General features: G+C 44.9%; 1 protein-coding gene across 2 annotated transcripts in view; it reads right to left on the reverse strand.

Moving 5' to 3' along the window:
• ZNF385C (zinc finger protein 385C) overlaps positions 1-15794 on the reverse strand; it is a 321616-nt gene that overhangs the window by 29791 nt on the left and 276031 nt on the right. For both annotated transcript variants that reach the window (XM_040436170.1, XM_040436169.1), the window contains exon 4: positions 9023-9133. In XM_040436170.1, the coding sequence (XP_040292104.1) occupies positions 9023-9133 (111 nt within the window). The remainder of the gene's footprint in view (positions 1-9022; positions 9134-15794) is intronic.

The raw sequence follows: 15794 nt of genomic DNA on the forward strand, positions 1-15794 counted from the left end.
GCAGCATTTAAAAAAAAAAACTATGTGTGCGATCACACTAACGCCTGGACCTTTGATGCCAACTTCATTTCTTCATTTCTCTATTATTACAAACAGAGGTCAGCCAACATTGGTGAGATGCACAATGTAATATTATAAGGTTGATACTGGACTAGCACATCCATACCATTAATATGTTTAATCCTATTCATAATCTACAGATCTAACGCTAAATAGACAAATAAGGGACACTGCTTCATCCAGACGTCTCTGCAGGAGTCTAATGATTTCTGCTCTACTAATAGCTTTTAACAGTTTGCAATCTAAGACCAAATAAGAAGCAGCTTGAATAGTAAATGCCTATAGGTTTGGCAGCTCGATCAATGATCCACTGCCATCAATACCAATCCTCTGCCATGACTAGTAATATAGAATAAGTATTTCCTATTACGCTAGATGAAAGTCACGTGATCCAGGTAAATCCGAGACATCGCTCCAACTCCCGCGAGATCTCGGGTAAGTTGGCTCGAGGAGTACGTAGCGAGACGCCGGCTCTGTCCCGCGCCCCGCCCGGCCCTCGCCAAACTAAATAGAGGCACGAAAGAATAAAAGGAAGGTAAGAGGAATCAACTCATATGAGACTGTAAATTACTGGCACAAGAGTGACTACAGCTGAAAAAACGCAACACACGATTCGCCATAACATCCACTAACAGTCTTCCTACAGAGACATAAGGAACTTAACTATATGTGTAACACCGTATAAAGTAAAAACCTACTTCCGGCGGTTGCTAGTAAACCAGAGAGCAGACTGGACACTTTTTCCAATTATTTGTGAATTTTATTTTATTTTATGCTATATAAAAATTTGATTTTATGATGTTTAATTAAACTGTTTTACTACTAAGACCAAATGTAGAGTGCTCACCCATTGCTTTGGTTCTTCTTACAATATTCACAATTAGAGGGTGGGTGTCCCTCTATACTGGGGTTTGCAGCACCATATCCATAATTCGCCCAGAGTGAGCCACCGTTTTCAAGTTGTAACTTTTATATCATAAAATGTACTTGCTCTATGATCACGTGTACTTCATACATACTGTATTACCTCCAAGGAATAGAAACCTGATATATAGTACATATCAAAGATTGGAGCCTTGATTATTAAACTGGACTGCTGTAGATTGGCCCTAAATAGTCAGTATAACCAGATGATGATATATAGTAGTCAGTATAACCAGATGATGATATACTAGTAGTCAGTATAATCAAATGATGATATATAGTAGTAGTCAGTATAACTAGATCATGATTTACTAGTAGTCATTATAACCACATAATATACTAGCCGTTAGTTACATAGTTGATACGGTTGAAAAAAGCCATAAGTCCATCCACCTAGTTTCCCCTTTTCAGTTTGGGAGGGCTTTGAGGGGGAGGAGTGTCATGGCTGTTTCTCGGTCTGGTTGTTGTGCGCCGTGACACGTTAGTCGTCCATGCTGGTTGCCATTGGCAACGTGTTGTTTTGCAGCATGTTTGTGTTTTGCCCCTTCCTCCGGGTTCCTTCCCTGTCTGGTGCTGGAGGGGTTAACTACCTGGAGGGGTGTGGTCACTTGGTGTTTATATTGCCCTTGGCTTGTAGGCTGGAGTCTGTTGTCCTCTAGCCTCTTTTGGTGCTGGAGCCTTGCTCCTGTCCTGGGTGTTCCCTCTGCCCAGTCCTTGAGGGCCACCAAGTGGGACATCGATGTCTCTCCTATGTCTTCCCGTTTTCTCCTTCCCTTCACTATCCGTTTGGTGGTATCGTGTTGTTTATGTATGGGTGGGTGTTGTGATGTCGACTTTGGTGTTCGGTGGGGAGTTTCCCCCACTCCCCACCGTGACATTCAACCAAGGGATTTGTGGGGACGCGAATCCCAGAAGGAAGTGAGATTTCTACACGTTTTCATAAGCATTAATGTTGTTTACTTTTAAAAATTCATCTAAACCTTTTTTTAAACTGTCTACTGTTCCTGCTGTGACCACGTCCTGAGGAAGTCTATTCCACAGATTCACAGTTCTTACAGTAAAGAAGCTTTGACGCTTCGGGAGACTGAACTTTTTCTTCTCCATTCTTTTAATCTTTCTTCATAACTAAGACCCTCCATACCCCTTATCAGTTTAGTCACTCTCCTCTGTACTTTTTCCAACTGCAGTGCGTCCTTTCTATGGACTGGTGCCCAGAACTGAACTGCATATTCCAGATGAGGCCGCACCAACGCTTTGTAAAGTGGTAATATTACATCCCTGCCCCGCGAGTCCATGCCTCGTTTAATGCATGACAATATTCTGGTGACCTTAGAAGCAGCTGATTGACATTGTATGCTGTTATTCAATCTATGATTTACAAGGACACCCAAATCCTTCTCTATAAGTGACTCCCCCAGTGTTACATCACCTAGGACATATGAAGCACGGAGATTATTACTACCAAGATGCATAACTTTACATTTATCAACATTGAGCCTCATTTGCCAAGTTGATGCCCAATCACTCAGAGTGTTCAAGTCAGCTTGTAGTTTATGGACATCTTCCATAGACCGTACAGTACTACATAGCTTAGTGTCATCTGCAAAAATAGAAATGGTGCTATTAATCATGTCCTCAATATCATTAATAAATAAATTAAATAATAGAGGGCCCAGCACTGAACCTTGGGGTACACCACTTATAACCATTCTGAATAGGAATCATTGACCACAACTCTCTGGACACGGTCCTTCAACCAGTTTTCAATCCAATTACAAACAATACTTTCCAAGCCTATAGACCTTACCTTACCTATTAAACATCTATGAGGGACAGTATCAAAAACCTTTGCAAAATCCAGAAACACTACATCTACAGACGCCCCTCTGTCCAAGCTACTACTCACCTCCTCATAAAAACAAATCAGGTTAGTCTGAAAACATCTGTCCTTGGTAAACCCATGCTGGTTATCACTTATAATATTTACAGTCACATACTCCTGTATATAGTCTCTTAAGAGTCCTTCAAACATTTTTCCCACAACAAAAATTACAATAACTGGTCTATAATTACCTGTGAAGGACCTAGATCCTTTTTTGAATATGGGCACCACATTTGCCTTGCGCCAATCACTTGGCACTGTACCAGTCCCTAGAGAATCTTTAAAAATTATAAACAGGGGCATAGCAATGACTGAACTGAGCTCTTTAAAGAGGACCTTTCACCTGTATAAACTATGTTAACTGAGTATGCTGCCATATAGAGCGGCGCCCGGGGATCTCACTGCACTTACTATTATCCCCGGGCGCCGCTCCGTTCTCCCGTTATAGGCTCCGGTACCTTTGCTTCTTAAGTTATAGTAGGCGGGTCTTCCCTTGTCCTGTGGGCGTCTCCTTCTCCTAGGCTGCAGCGCTGGCCAATCGCAGCGCACAGCTCACAGCCTGGGAGGTTTTTTTCTCCCAGGCTGTGAGCTGTGCGCTGCGATTGGCCAGCGCTGCAGCCTAGGAGAAGGAGACGCCCACAGGACAAGGGAAGACCCGCCTACTATAACTTAAGAAGCAAAGGTACCGGAGCCTATAACGGGAGAACGGAGCGGCGCCCAGGGATAATAGTAAGTGCAGTGAGATCCCCGGGCGCCGCTTAATATGGCAGCATACTCAGTTAACATAGTTTATACAGGTGAAAGGTCCTCTTTAAGCACTCTTGGGTGTAATCCATCTGGACCCAGAGCCTTGTTCACATTTACCTTATTTAACTTCTCTTGGACCATATCTACAGTTAGCCAATTGAGTGTATTACTGTATGTACTAACAGCCCCGGCGCCACAGATATCAGCTCCTTTCTCTTCTTTTGTATATAAAGAGCTAAAAAAAACTATTTAGTAACTCTGCCTTTTCCTTATCTTCAGTGACTACTCCCCCCCACCCACACACACCTTTACCATTATTAGGTGACCGACCTGATCGGACCTTGTTTTTTTTTTAGCATTTATATATTTAAAGGATTTTTTGGGATTTGTTTTGCTCTCTTTTGCCACCTGCTGTTTGTTTTGTATTTTTGCTAATTTTATCTCCTTTTTACAGATTTTAAGCCCTTTGTAATGTTCAAACGCTACAGCTGACCCCTCAGATTTGTATTTTTTAAATGCCCTTATTTTGTATTTTATTGCCCTTTTTACAGTAGCTGTAAACCATGGGGGGTTTAATTTTAGCCGTTTATACTTGTTACCTAAAGTAATAATTTTTTTAGTGCAATTACTCAATGTGGATTTAAAGCTCTCCCATTTATCCTCAGTATTATTATTATGTGACAGTAGCTGCTCCCAGTCTATGCCCCGAAATGCCCTCAACCCAGGGAAATTAGCCTTTTTAGAATTCAGTGTCTTTGCTCTGCCTGACAGAGTTTGCTTCTTATAGTTTAGCGGGAATATAATTATATTGTGGTCACTATTACCTAGTGTTTCTCGAACAGTAACATTACCAACAAGCTCTGCATCATTAGAAATGACCAGATCCAACAGAGCATCGCCCCTAGTGGGAGCTTCTACAAACTGGCCCATAAAGTGGTCCTGCAGGAAGTTGAGGAATTTTCTCCCCTTTGCGGTTGAGGCAGAATCATGACCCTAGTCAATGTCTGGGAAGTTAAAATCTCCCATTATGACCACTGTACCAGCCTATGCCGCCCGCTCTATTTGGTTATACAGTTGCGTTTCTATCTCCTCTGTGATGTTAGGAGGTCTATAGATTACACCAAGTATTATTTTTTCAGTGTTTATATCCCTTTGAACTTCCACCCATAAGGTTTCCACATCCTCACCATCCTCACCCACAATTGCCTCTTTCACACTTGTCTTCAGATCACTCCTCACATACAGGCACACGCCACCATCTCCTTTTCTATTGACCCGGTCTTTACTAAACAGTGTAAAACCCTCAATATTAACAGCCCAGTCATGCGAAGAGTCCAACCATGTCTCAGCCACACCAACTACATCTATGTGTTCTTCTAGTACCATAGCCTCCAGCTCCCCCATTTGCTAGCTAGACTTCTGGCATTTGTGAAAATACATTTTAAATTACTATTACCTGTAAAGTGAATATCTGGCATTTTTGGGTTACCTTGGTTGATGTTTGTATGTAACAGGTTCTTGTTACCAGCAGATCTATTTTTCATTGGTGTATAGTTCTGCCAAGTCTTCTCCCTACTTTCCTCACTAACCCCGGCCCCCACTAAATTCCCACTTTCCCCTCTTATATCCCACTCTCTATCTACACTATCCCCTTATTAGTATGACCCCCCCCCCCCCCCCCCCACCCTCCCCTAGATCTTAGTTTAAAAGCTCCTCCAGCCATCTAACCATTTTTTCCCCCAGAGCAGTTGCATCCACCCCATTAAGGTGCAGCCCGTCCCTACTGTAGAGCCTGTAACCGACAGAGAAGTCGGCCCAGTTCTCCATGAACCCAAACCCTTCCTTCCTGCACCAGCTTCTGAGCCACTTATCTAACTCCCTAAGCTCCTGTTGTCTCTCTGGTGACGCTCGTGGCAATGGTAGTATTTCTGAAAACCTTGGAGGTCCTGGATTTGAGCTTGTCTCCTAGTTCCCTAAAATTATTTTTAAGGACCTTCCATCTCCCCTGACTCTGTTATTGGTGCCAATGTGTACCATGACCGCCGGGTCTTCCCCTGCCGCACCCAGCAATCTGTCAATCCGATCCGCAATATGCCGTACCCGAGCACCCGGAAGATGACACACTGTTCGGCATTCACGCTCCCGGCAACAGATGACCCTGTCTGTCCTCCTAATAATAGACTCCCCTACCACCAGCATCTGTCTGACCTTTGCTGCACTCCTTTTCCCATCCTTCCTGCAGGGGGCATCCTCCTGGTTGCTAGGAGAAACGCCCTGCGCCAGTGTTGCTGGCCCTGGGCTTTCCTCCCTAATATCAGCCAAACAGGCATATTTACTAGGGCGTTCCTGCTCAGGACTAGACTCCCTGGCACTTTTCCCTCTACCCCTATTTCCTACATGAACCCAATGCTGACCTGATAGTCCTGATCTTGCCCTCCTCCTCCCACCTCCATTTCCCTGACCCCAGTCAGTGCCTGCACAGTGAGGTCTAAGCCTCTCTTTAGGTCTGCAATGCCCTAAGTATTTCAAGCTGCTTAGGGCTCCTTCACACTTGCGTTGTCCGGATCCGTCGTGCACTCTATTTGCCGGAAGTGCCCGCCGGATCCGTAACACCGCAAGTGAACTGAAAGCATTTGAAGACGGATCCGTCTTCAAAATGCATTCAGTGTTACTATGGCACCCAGAACGCTATTAAAGTCCTGGCTGCCATAGTAGTAGTGGGGAGCGGGGGAGCGGGGGAGCAGTATACTTACAGTCCGTGCGGCTCCCGGGGCGCTCCAGAATGACGTCAGAGCGCCCCATGCGCATGGATCACATGATCCATGCGATCACGTCATCCATGCGTGTGGGGCGCCCTGACGTCACTCTGAAGCGCCCTGGGAGCCGCACGGACTGTAAGTATACTGCTCCCCCGCTCCCCACTACTACTATGGCAGCCAGGACTTTAATAGCGTCCTGGGTGCCATAGTAAGCATTCAGAAAAAGCTAAACGTCGGATCCGGTAATGCGCCAAAACGACGTTTAGCTTAAGGCCGGATCCGGATTAATGCCTTTCAATGGGCATTAATTCCAGATCCGGCCTTGCGGCAAGTGTTCCGGATTTTTGACCGGAGCAAAAAGCGCAGCATGCTGCAGTATTTTCTCTGGCCAAAAAACGTTCCGTTCCGGAACTGAAGACATCCTGATGCATCCTGAACGGATTTCTCTCCATTCAGAATGCATGGGGATAATCCTGATCAGGATTCTTCCGGCATAGAGCCCCGGCGACGGAACTCTATGCCGGAACACAACAACGCAAGTGTGAAAGAGCCCTTAGGGTACTTTCACACTAGCATTTTTCTTTTCCGGCACTGAGTTCCGTCAGAAGGGCTTAGGCCTCTTTCACACTTGCGTTGTTGGGATCCGGCATGCACGTCCGTTGCTGGAGGTGCCTGCCGGATCCGGAAAAACGCAAGTGTACTGAAAGCATTTGAAGACGGAACCGTCTTCCAAATGCTTTCAGTGTTACTATGGCACCCAGGACGCTATTAAAGTCCTGGTTGCCATAGTAGGAGCGGGGAGCGGGGGAGCGGTATACTTACAGTCCGTGCGGCTCCCGGGGCGCTCCAGAATGACGTCAGAGCGCCCCATGCGCATGGATGACGTGATCCATGCGATCACGTGATCCATGCGCTTGGGGCGCCCTGACGTCACTCTGAAGCGCCCGGGGAGCCGCACGGACGGTAAGTACACTGCTCCCCCGCTCCCCGCTACACTTACCATGGCTGTCAGGACTTTAGCGTCCCGGCAGCCATGGTAACCACTCTGAAAAAGCTAAATGTTGGCTCCGGCAATGCGCCGAAACGACGTTTAGCTTAAGGCCGGATCCGGATCAATGCCTTTCAATGGGCATTAATTCCGGATCCGGCCTTGCGGCAAGTGTTCCGGATTTTTGGCCGGAGCAAAAAGCGCAGCATGCTGCGGTATTTTCTCCGGCCAACAAACGTTCCGTTCCGGAACTGAAGACATCCTGATGCATCCTGAACGGATTACTCTCCATTCAGAATGCATTAGGATAATCCTGATCAGGATTCTTCCGGCATAGAGCCCCGACGACGGAACTCTATGCCGGAAGACAATAACGCAGGTGTGAAAGAGCCCTTAATGCCGGAAAAGAACTGATCAGGTATATCCCCATGCATTCTGAATGGAGAGCATTCCGTTCAGGATGCATCAGGATGTCTTCAGTTCAGTCATTTTGACTGATCAGGCAAAAGACAAAACCGCAGCATGCTACGGTTTTATCTCCAGCCCAAAAAACTGAAGACTTGCCTAAATGCCGGATATGGCATTTTTTTCCATAGGAATGTATTAGTGCCGGATCCGTTTTGCCGGATGACACCGGAAAGACGGATCCGGCATTTCAATGCATTTTTCTGACTGATCAGTCTTACAAATGCCATCAGTTGGCGATGGAACTGCTTGCTGGATCACTCTGCCGCAAGTGTGAAAATAGCCTTATTTAGATCCAAGATCTGGGCTTCCAAATATACAACATGATTGCATCTAGTGCAAATGTATTCACCCTCGAATGACTATTCAAGGCACGCATAAATTGCACAGAACACACACTTAGTGGTATTGCCCATGGAGCACATGTTTAAATGGGGATGAACAGTAAAGAAGGAAAACTGTAAATATGAGTTAGAATTAGACCCTGTCTGCTGCAGTTGGAGGACTAGCTAGAATCAAGCCAACAACACACAAGGAAAATCTATCAAACCTTATTTTCTTGCTCCTTGTCTTAAACTCTGGTTCTTTAAACTCCACTTATTCACAAGCCCACTTAATACAGCAAGCCCAGGTACAGCGAGTATAACCAGATAATGATATACTAGTAGTCAGTAGTCAGCACACATGTGGATAACATACAAACTCCATACAGATGTCACTATTAGTCAGATTTGCATAATCCCTATAAGTCCTGCTTTCCATAACCACCTGATAATAATCTGGGAAGTCTGATGGTCTGGTACCTAAGTGACAGCAAAGGCCACCTATTGGCCTGTGCACCAGTTTCTATATAGAATATGTGGGCTTTGCTCATGGATCAGGACTAGGCTGTTTTGTGGGTTTGTAGACACATGGCTCCTTAGGAAGAAGAGAAAGTATCCATAGCCATATGGCAGATGACAATAATACATATTCCATATGGTTCTAACCTCATTTAAACATTTGCTGTACAGTATATTTCACGGAAGCCGTGCATTTAGAGAACTAAATGTAATTTATGGAAGTAGTGAGGATGTAGAACTCAATCTTGTTAGTAAAACATAAAATACATCATATACAGGAAGTGACTGCTCATAGCAATAGCTGACTTGAGTTAAATGGGGGAAAAACTCTACCTTAGGTATATTAAGTTCTTACCAGTGAGTTGAACCTGAGATGGCAAATATTGCAGGATATAAAAGGTTTTCTTTTTGGAGGTGAAGGGCCACCAAAGGTATGATTAATGACTGCTTTCTGCACTGGATCCATCTGCAAAGAGAAATAATCCAACATCTTCATTACAATAAATCAACACTTTTCAAGGATTCTGTGCATTTAGTTATGAGACATGTACACAACCTATAAACCATCTTCAATGTATTATCGGTATTCCTTGTATTACTGGTTTCTTCCAACCTGATGTTGTGGCCATCATTAATATTACTGATAGTGGTAATATTAACTCCACTTAAACCCTATAGTTATGAATCTATAATGAGCTCTCAATCTACTCCCCCAATGTAATTTCCCCACACATGTACTTGCTAGGCCCATAATCCAATGATCATATCAGTGTGATTTTAGAGATTCAGAGGAAACCAGCATCTGAAGAAACCCATGAGGAGAACATACAAACTCTATGTAGATGCTGCTCTTGGTTAGATGATTATTCCTTCAGAATCAGCACATTTGTCCATGGACTGTGTCTGGTACTGCAGCTTATCCCTTGTCAAGTGATTAAGGATGAGCTACAGTACCAGTGCCATAGAGCCAGACCATGTAGCTGATATAGGACCACTGAATAAAAGGAGCCCAATCCTTACTGTTCCCATCCCCTTTGCTATTAGGCGTTGAGAACTGGCACAGGACTCCTCTCTGAAGAGCAACTGCATCATTAGCACACATGGTTGAAGAATGAACCCAAGGGTCATGAAAAAGAGGTAAACGGAAAAAACACCAGGTACTTCTACAATGGGTGGAAAAACCCATTTTTGCTAGGGATCTTGCTAGGGGTCCTCTCTTCCTTGTATGCCTCTGATGTAGGATACAACCCACAGACTCGAGTAGGCATGTTTCTGAAATAAGCTGATCCTTTATCTAATACCATAAAATATCCAATAGGCAACAAGAGCAGCTGTCCCTCTTGTGTCCAAGGAAAGCTCTGTAGCGCTAGTAGTATATACAAAGACAAACAATTAAATTATTTTTCTCTGTATTAACTTAAAGGCTATGGACACCTTTGGGGGTATTTTTTATTATTGCATTTTATTTGTCTTGGGTTAAAAATAATTTTTGCAGTAGGTATTTATTTAAAATGTTCAACTATTTGTCCTCTGCAGACTGTTCTTTCTGCTTCTCACTGAAATCCTTCAGAGAGCTGCTCTGATGGCTCAATCTGTGGCCCTTATCTCTGCTCTCTTGACAGCTCATCAACATTTATTTAAAGGTAACCTGTCATCAATTTTATTCTGACATCACTGAAGGCAGCATAAATTAATGACAGAAATTATGATTTCAGCTGTGTGTCATTCATGAGCTAAAAGTAAGTGGTTTCTGAGAACCAACATCATAATCATTGCAGCACAGGCCTTGCAAAGAGTCAAATCTACTTGAGAAGAGTCATGGTTAGTCATAATCTCCTGCACTCTCACCCATTTGCTGATGATTGAGTTCAGTTCTCTCCTAGAGGAAAAGGGAGAAGACTAGGTAGAAGACTGTCAGTCATCAGCAGGTGGGCAGGGAGAGCAGGACATCATGAATAACCATGAGTCTTCTCAGGTGGCCGTGACGCTTTTCCAGGCCCAGTCATTGCAATTGTGATGTTGGTTCTCGGCAACCACTTACTTTTTACTTATAAATGACAGACCGCTGAAATCAACTCACCTGTCTCTACTTTATTCTGCCATTAGTATAGGCAGCATAAAGTTGATGACAGGTTCCCTTTAAGCTAAATTATGATCAAACTGATTTGAATTTAGCTAAGGGTAGGTTCACATCACTCTTTCACTTTCTGTTCTTCTGATCTGTCAGAAGAACAGAAAAGAAAATGCATCTGTTTTAGCCATTTCCATCTGAGATCCGTTATTTTAGGCTCCAAAATGAGCATAACAGATGTTCAAAATAAAGGATCCGTGTTTTTTTTTTATTGTTTTCTGTTCTTCTGACGTACCAGAAGATTGGAAAACGAAATTGTGAAGAATACCTTCCATTAAATGAGTGTTTTTGAGCTGTCAGGAGACCGGAGATAGGGTTACAGATCTACTCATCACAGCAGGCTCTCAGATGGATTTCAGTGAAAAGCAACAATCTGTAGAGTCAGCAAAACCTAAAGGCTATAGAAGACAAACTGCTGAACATTTTAAATAAAGACTAATTAGAGTGGGGCTTCCGGTTCCGGCGCCGACATGACTGGTCGCATGTGAGAGGAGCTCCGTCTCTGCAGCTCAGCGACTACATTCTCCCAGTCACACCAGCTGCCTGATATCCGCTGGCAGTTGGGACAATCTACTTCACAGCTCACCGGGCGGTTTATGGACCGGTACCTAATCTTCATGGGGAGCAAATCAAAGAAAAATCTGGCCAAACCAGAAAAGGCGCCAACTGAACCTAAAATGGCAACCCGCCAGAATGAGCCTGCAGTTCATTCCCTGCCGAACGACTCACCCCAGCGGCCCCCGGTTCCCGCCGAGGAGGAAGATTTTCCCTCAGTGGATTACAAACAACTAGCGCTGGAAGTGGCGGCTCGGATATCACCGGACTTACAAGAAGCTCTCTCTTCTACGGTGGCACAATCTCTTGCGACGATACAAACAGAGGTTACGCAACATGGGGCCCGCCTGGAGGAACTAGAGACCAGGATGTCGGATATTGAGGCTGACAATGAAATGCTAAAAAATCATCTAACCCAGGTGGTGTCGGAAAATACAAAGTTATGGAGTAAAGTAGACGACCTGGAAAATCGCTCCAGAAGGAGCAATCTCCGCCTGATAGGCCTGTCCGAGAACATTCCAGCACGGGAGCTCATCGCCATATGTGAGTCCGAACTGCCGGGGGTGTTGGGGCTAGGGGCCAAATGTAAGGTGGAAAGGGCCCATCGGGTGGGCCAAAACATGCAACCTGATGATACTACTAGGCCCCGGGGATCACGCCTGAATCAAACGCGAGGAAGCAGACCCCGCCAAGTTATAGTTAAGTATCTGGACTATGCTGATAAGACTGCTTTACTCCGGGCATACAAGCAGCAAGGCGGAGGGGTGCTGTTACGAGGGCAACGCGTACTTATCTTTGGGGACTATTCTGCTGATGTCGCCAGGCGCAGAAGAGCTTTTGCCCCTATTTGCTCTGCACTATTCAAAGCCCAGATCCGCTTTTCTCTATTATACCCGGCAATCCTAAAGGTGCAGCAACCGGACGGGTCTGGGGAAACCTTCGACTCACCTACAGAAGCAAGTCGGCGTCTAAAGATCAACGTGATGGAGCGAACCCCATTACCAGCGATTACGTACCGCAGCAGTACAGTCAACGCGCCGGCATCACCTGAGATGGAGTCATTAAGAGAGCCAAGAGGAGCCACAGGTCCACCTGCTTGGAAGGGGCGCACCCCAGCCGTTACCCAGAAAGAGGCCGGATGAGGGACATTCGCTATCGTGGGGTGAAGATGAGTAGTAATAATACTTGATATGTTCCTACTGAAGTTTGGAGCAGTTATTTTATCTTTATCTTATTCTACCTTTGTTTTATTGTTCTCATGTTTGATGGACATCATGCACGGGACGCTCGGCCAGACCTCCTTATATGGCCGCAGAAGGCGAGGTTTGCCGCTCCGCCATTTTTTTGTCATTATTTCTGCCAATGTTAGTTGTATGAATGCAGTTGCCTACTTCAATATGGCTGTGTACCAAGCTATATGAGAAGTCGCTGAGCGAAAGAGGAGGAGAGATATGAGTTATTATAGTATGCTGATGAGATATGCATGCTTGATCAGAGTGTTGGGAAGAAGTGAAGCCTTTAACACTATGTGTAGGGGCAGGAGCCCTTGGTTTATGTCTTTAACTAGACGTTCAAGTTTTAAGTTATGTTGGGTTGGGCAGGTTACAAGGGGGGGGAGGGGGGATTGGGATAGGGGGCACGGGTTATCTCTCTCAACATTGCTTTTCATAGATCTTTTCTGGGTTTACCCTCATGGCTAACAATCTAAAAATAATAACGTGGAATGTAAAAGGTCTCCGATCTCCGCATAAACGTATTATGGTTCTGAAACACCTAAAGCGTCTGAAAGCAGACATAGCACTACTTCAAGAGACCCACTTAGATCAGGGAGACTTTGTTAGGATGAAGAGATTATGGGTAGGTGAGGTATTTGGATCTCCGGCTGTGGGAAACAAAGCTGGGGTGCTCACGCTTTTAAAAAGAGGGCTTCCATACAGTGTAGTGCAACAGTCTCATGACTCACAGGGCAGGATTGCTCATTTACATCTCACTTCACACTTAGGGGATATAAGCCTGTATAATGTCTATGGCCCAAATGAACGTGATGTGGGGTTCTTCAACTCCTTGGGAGCTCGGGTTACGGGGGATCCCATAGAATTGAAGATCTTGGGGGGTGACCTAAATGCGGTGGTGAACCCGGAGGAGGATAGACGGAGAAACCAACCTAGAAACCTGAGCTTAGACACACGAGACTCTAGAATGTCATCGTTACTCCAGGATGCTCAGCTGATTGACACATGGAGGGCCTTTAACCCTGAGGGCAGGGATTTTACACATTTCTCCAACGCACATAGCTCTTGGTCCCGCCTAGATTACTTACTTGTGAGTAACAGCGGTTTATCCCTTATATCTGATCCCCGGATAGAGGAACTAATTATATCTGATCATTCACCAGTCTCAATCCTGCTTAGGGACCGTATCCTTAGGGGCTCTGACTTTATCTGGAGATTTCCCTCTAATATGTTTTCAGACGAGGATTTCAAAAATAGATTAAGAGGGTGGTGGTTGGAATATTTCCAGGACAATAGGGACACAGTAGGTCCCCAAAGCCTCTGGGATGCAGGTAAAGTGGTTCTACGGGGTAGGATTATGGCATTTGTGGGGAGCAAAAAGAAGAATATCAGAGCCAAAATAATAGAGTTTAGTAACAAATTGAGGTTGGCTTACACTAACTTTTTGGGTAAACCGCTTCCTAGTTTAAAAAACATCTGGCAATCAGCTAAAAAGGAGTATGAGCAGTGGTTACATAGATGGGAGGCGATCTCACAATCAAAATGGGAAGCCCGTCTGTACAGGCACGGTAATAAGTCTGGGAAATTATTGGCGGGGCTAGCGAAAGGTCAACGACCTACTACTATCATACCTCCTCTCAGAAATAGTCTGGGTCACTTACAGACGCACCCCAAAGACATAAATGCAGTCCTGAGAACATTTTATGAGGATCTCTATAAGGCCCCAAACACCCCTCCCTTAGATAATAAACAGTGGTTGGAGAAAGTATCTTTGCCGAAACTTAGTGAAGAGGAGAAAAACGCCCTCAACGCCCCCATCTCCAAGGAGGAAATCGAATTTACTATAAAAAACTTATCTTTAGGAAAAGCCCCAGGCCCAGACGGGTTTTCTGGCGAGTTTTATCGTCTCTTATCCCCAGAGATCTCACCTCTACTAGAGCAAGTATTTAGGAGCTATATGCAGGGGGAGGCAATCCCGAATCAAACCAATACGGCCCACATTAAAATAATACCAAAGCCAGGGAAGGACCCAGCGTACCCATCATCATATCGCCCAATTTCTCTAATAAATGTAGATTTGAAGATAATCTCCAAAATTTTAGCAGACAGATTAGCAAAGATACTACCAAGATTAATCTCCCCAGCCCAGGTGGGTTTTGTACAGGGCAGAGCAGCAGTAACTAATGTCCGCAAGGTACTTACGATTTTGGATGAGGTCAAACTTCGACCTGATCTCCATCCATCCCCAGCATTAGTAACAGTGGACGCTGAAAAAGCTTTTGATAATGTTCACTGGGGATGGATGGAACAGGTACTGGAGGTGATGGGACTTGACGGGGCCTTCCGCCAATATATAAGGGCATTATACTCAGACCCGTGGGCTAGGATTCATACCCCAGGGTTTTTGTCACAGCCCTTTAGGTTGGGCAAGGGTACCAGGCAGGGTTGCCCTCTATCCCCCCTCCTATTCAACCTGGCCTTAGAGCCCCTCTCTAGGAGACTAGCTGGGGATAGCAAGATCGAGGGAATTAAGGTGGGGAATAGGGAACTAAAACACGTGCTATTTGCTGATGATTTATTAGTATTTTTAGAGAACCCTTTCAGAGATCTACCTCGCTTGTTTCAACTGTTCTCTGATTTTGGTATTAGGTCAGGATATCGAGTCAATACAACCAAATCTGAGATATTGTTTATTGGTTCAAACATCCCAAGCACTAGCGGAAAACCGTTAGGAGTCCCCCTCCAGGTAGCTACGAAGTCAATTAGATATTTAGGCATCCAGATAGGAAGAAACCCGGGGACACTTTATTCGTTAAATTATCCACCTATTATCCAAAAGATCAAGGGAGATTTGCAGAGGTGGATGCAGTTCCCACTGTCCCTTGGGGGAAGAGTACAACTAATAAAAATGATGTGCACTCCAAAACTATTATATCCGATGCAAACGATTCCCATTCTGGTCAAACATAAGGATATATTGGACTTGGAGTCAGCATTCAGAGCTTTTATCTGGAGGGGACGCAAGCCTCGCATAGCTTTCCCGAAACTTCAACTGCCTAAGGGATCAGGGGGAATGGCATTACCTGACCTAAGGTCGTATAACTTGGCCGGTCTATTAAGACATGGCGTCGATTGGATTTTCGGAACCAACTTTTACACTAACACACAACTGGAGACCCAATTAGCTAGACCATGGGCCCTGGGAGCAC

The sequence above is a fragment of the Bufo bufo genome, chromosome 6, assembly GCF_905171765.1.
Source record: "Bufo bufo chromosome 6, aBufBuf1.1, whole genome shotgun sequence".
In the NCBI taxonomy this organism is placed as follows: Eukaryota; Metazoa; Chordata; class Amphibia; order Anura; family Bufonidae; genus Bufo; species Bufo bufo.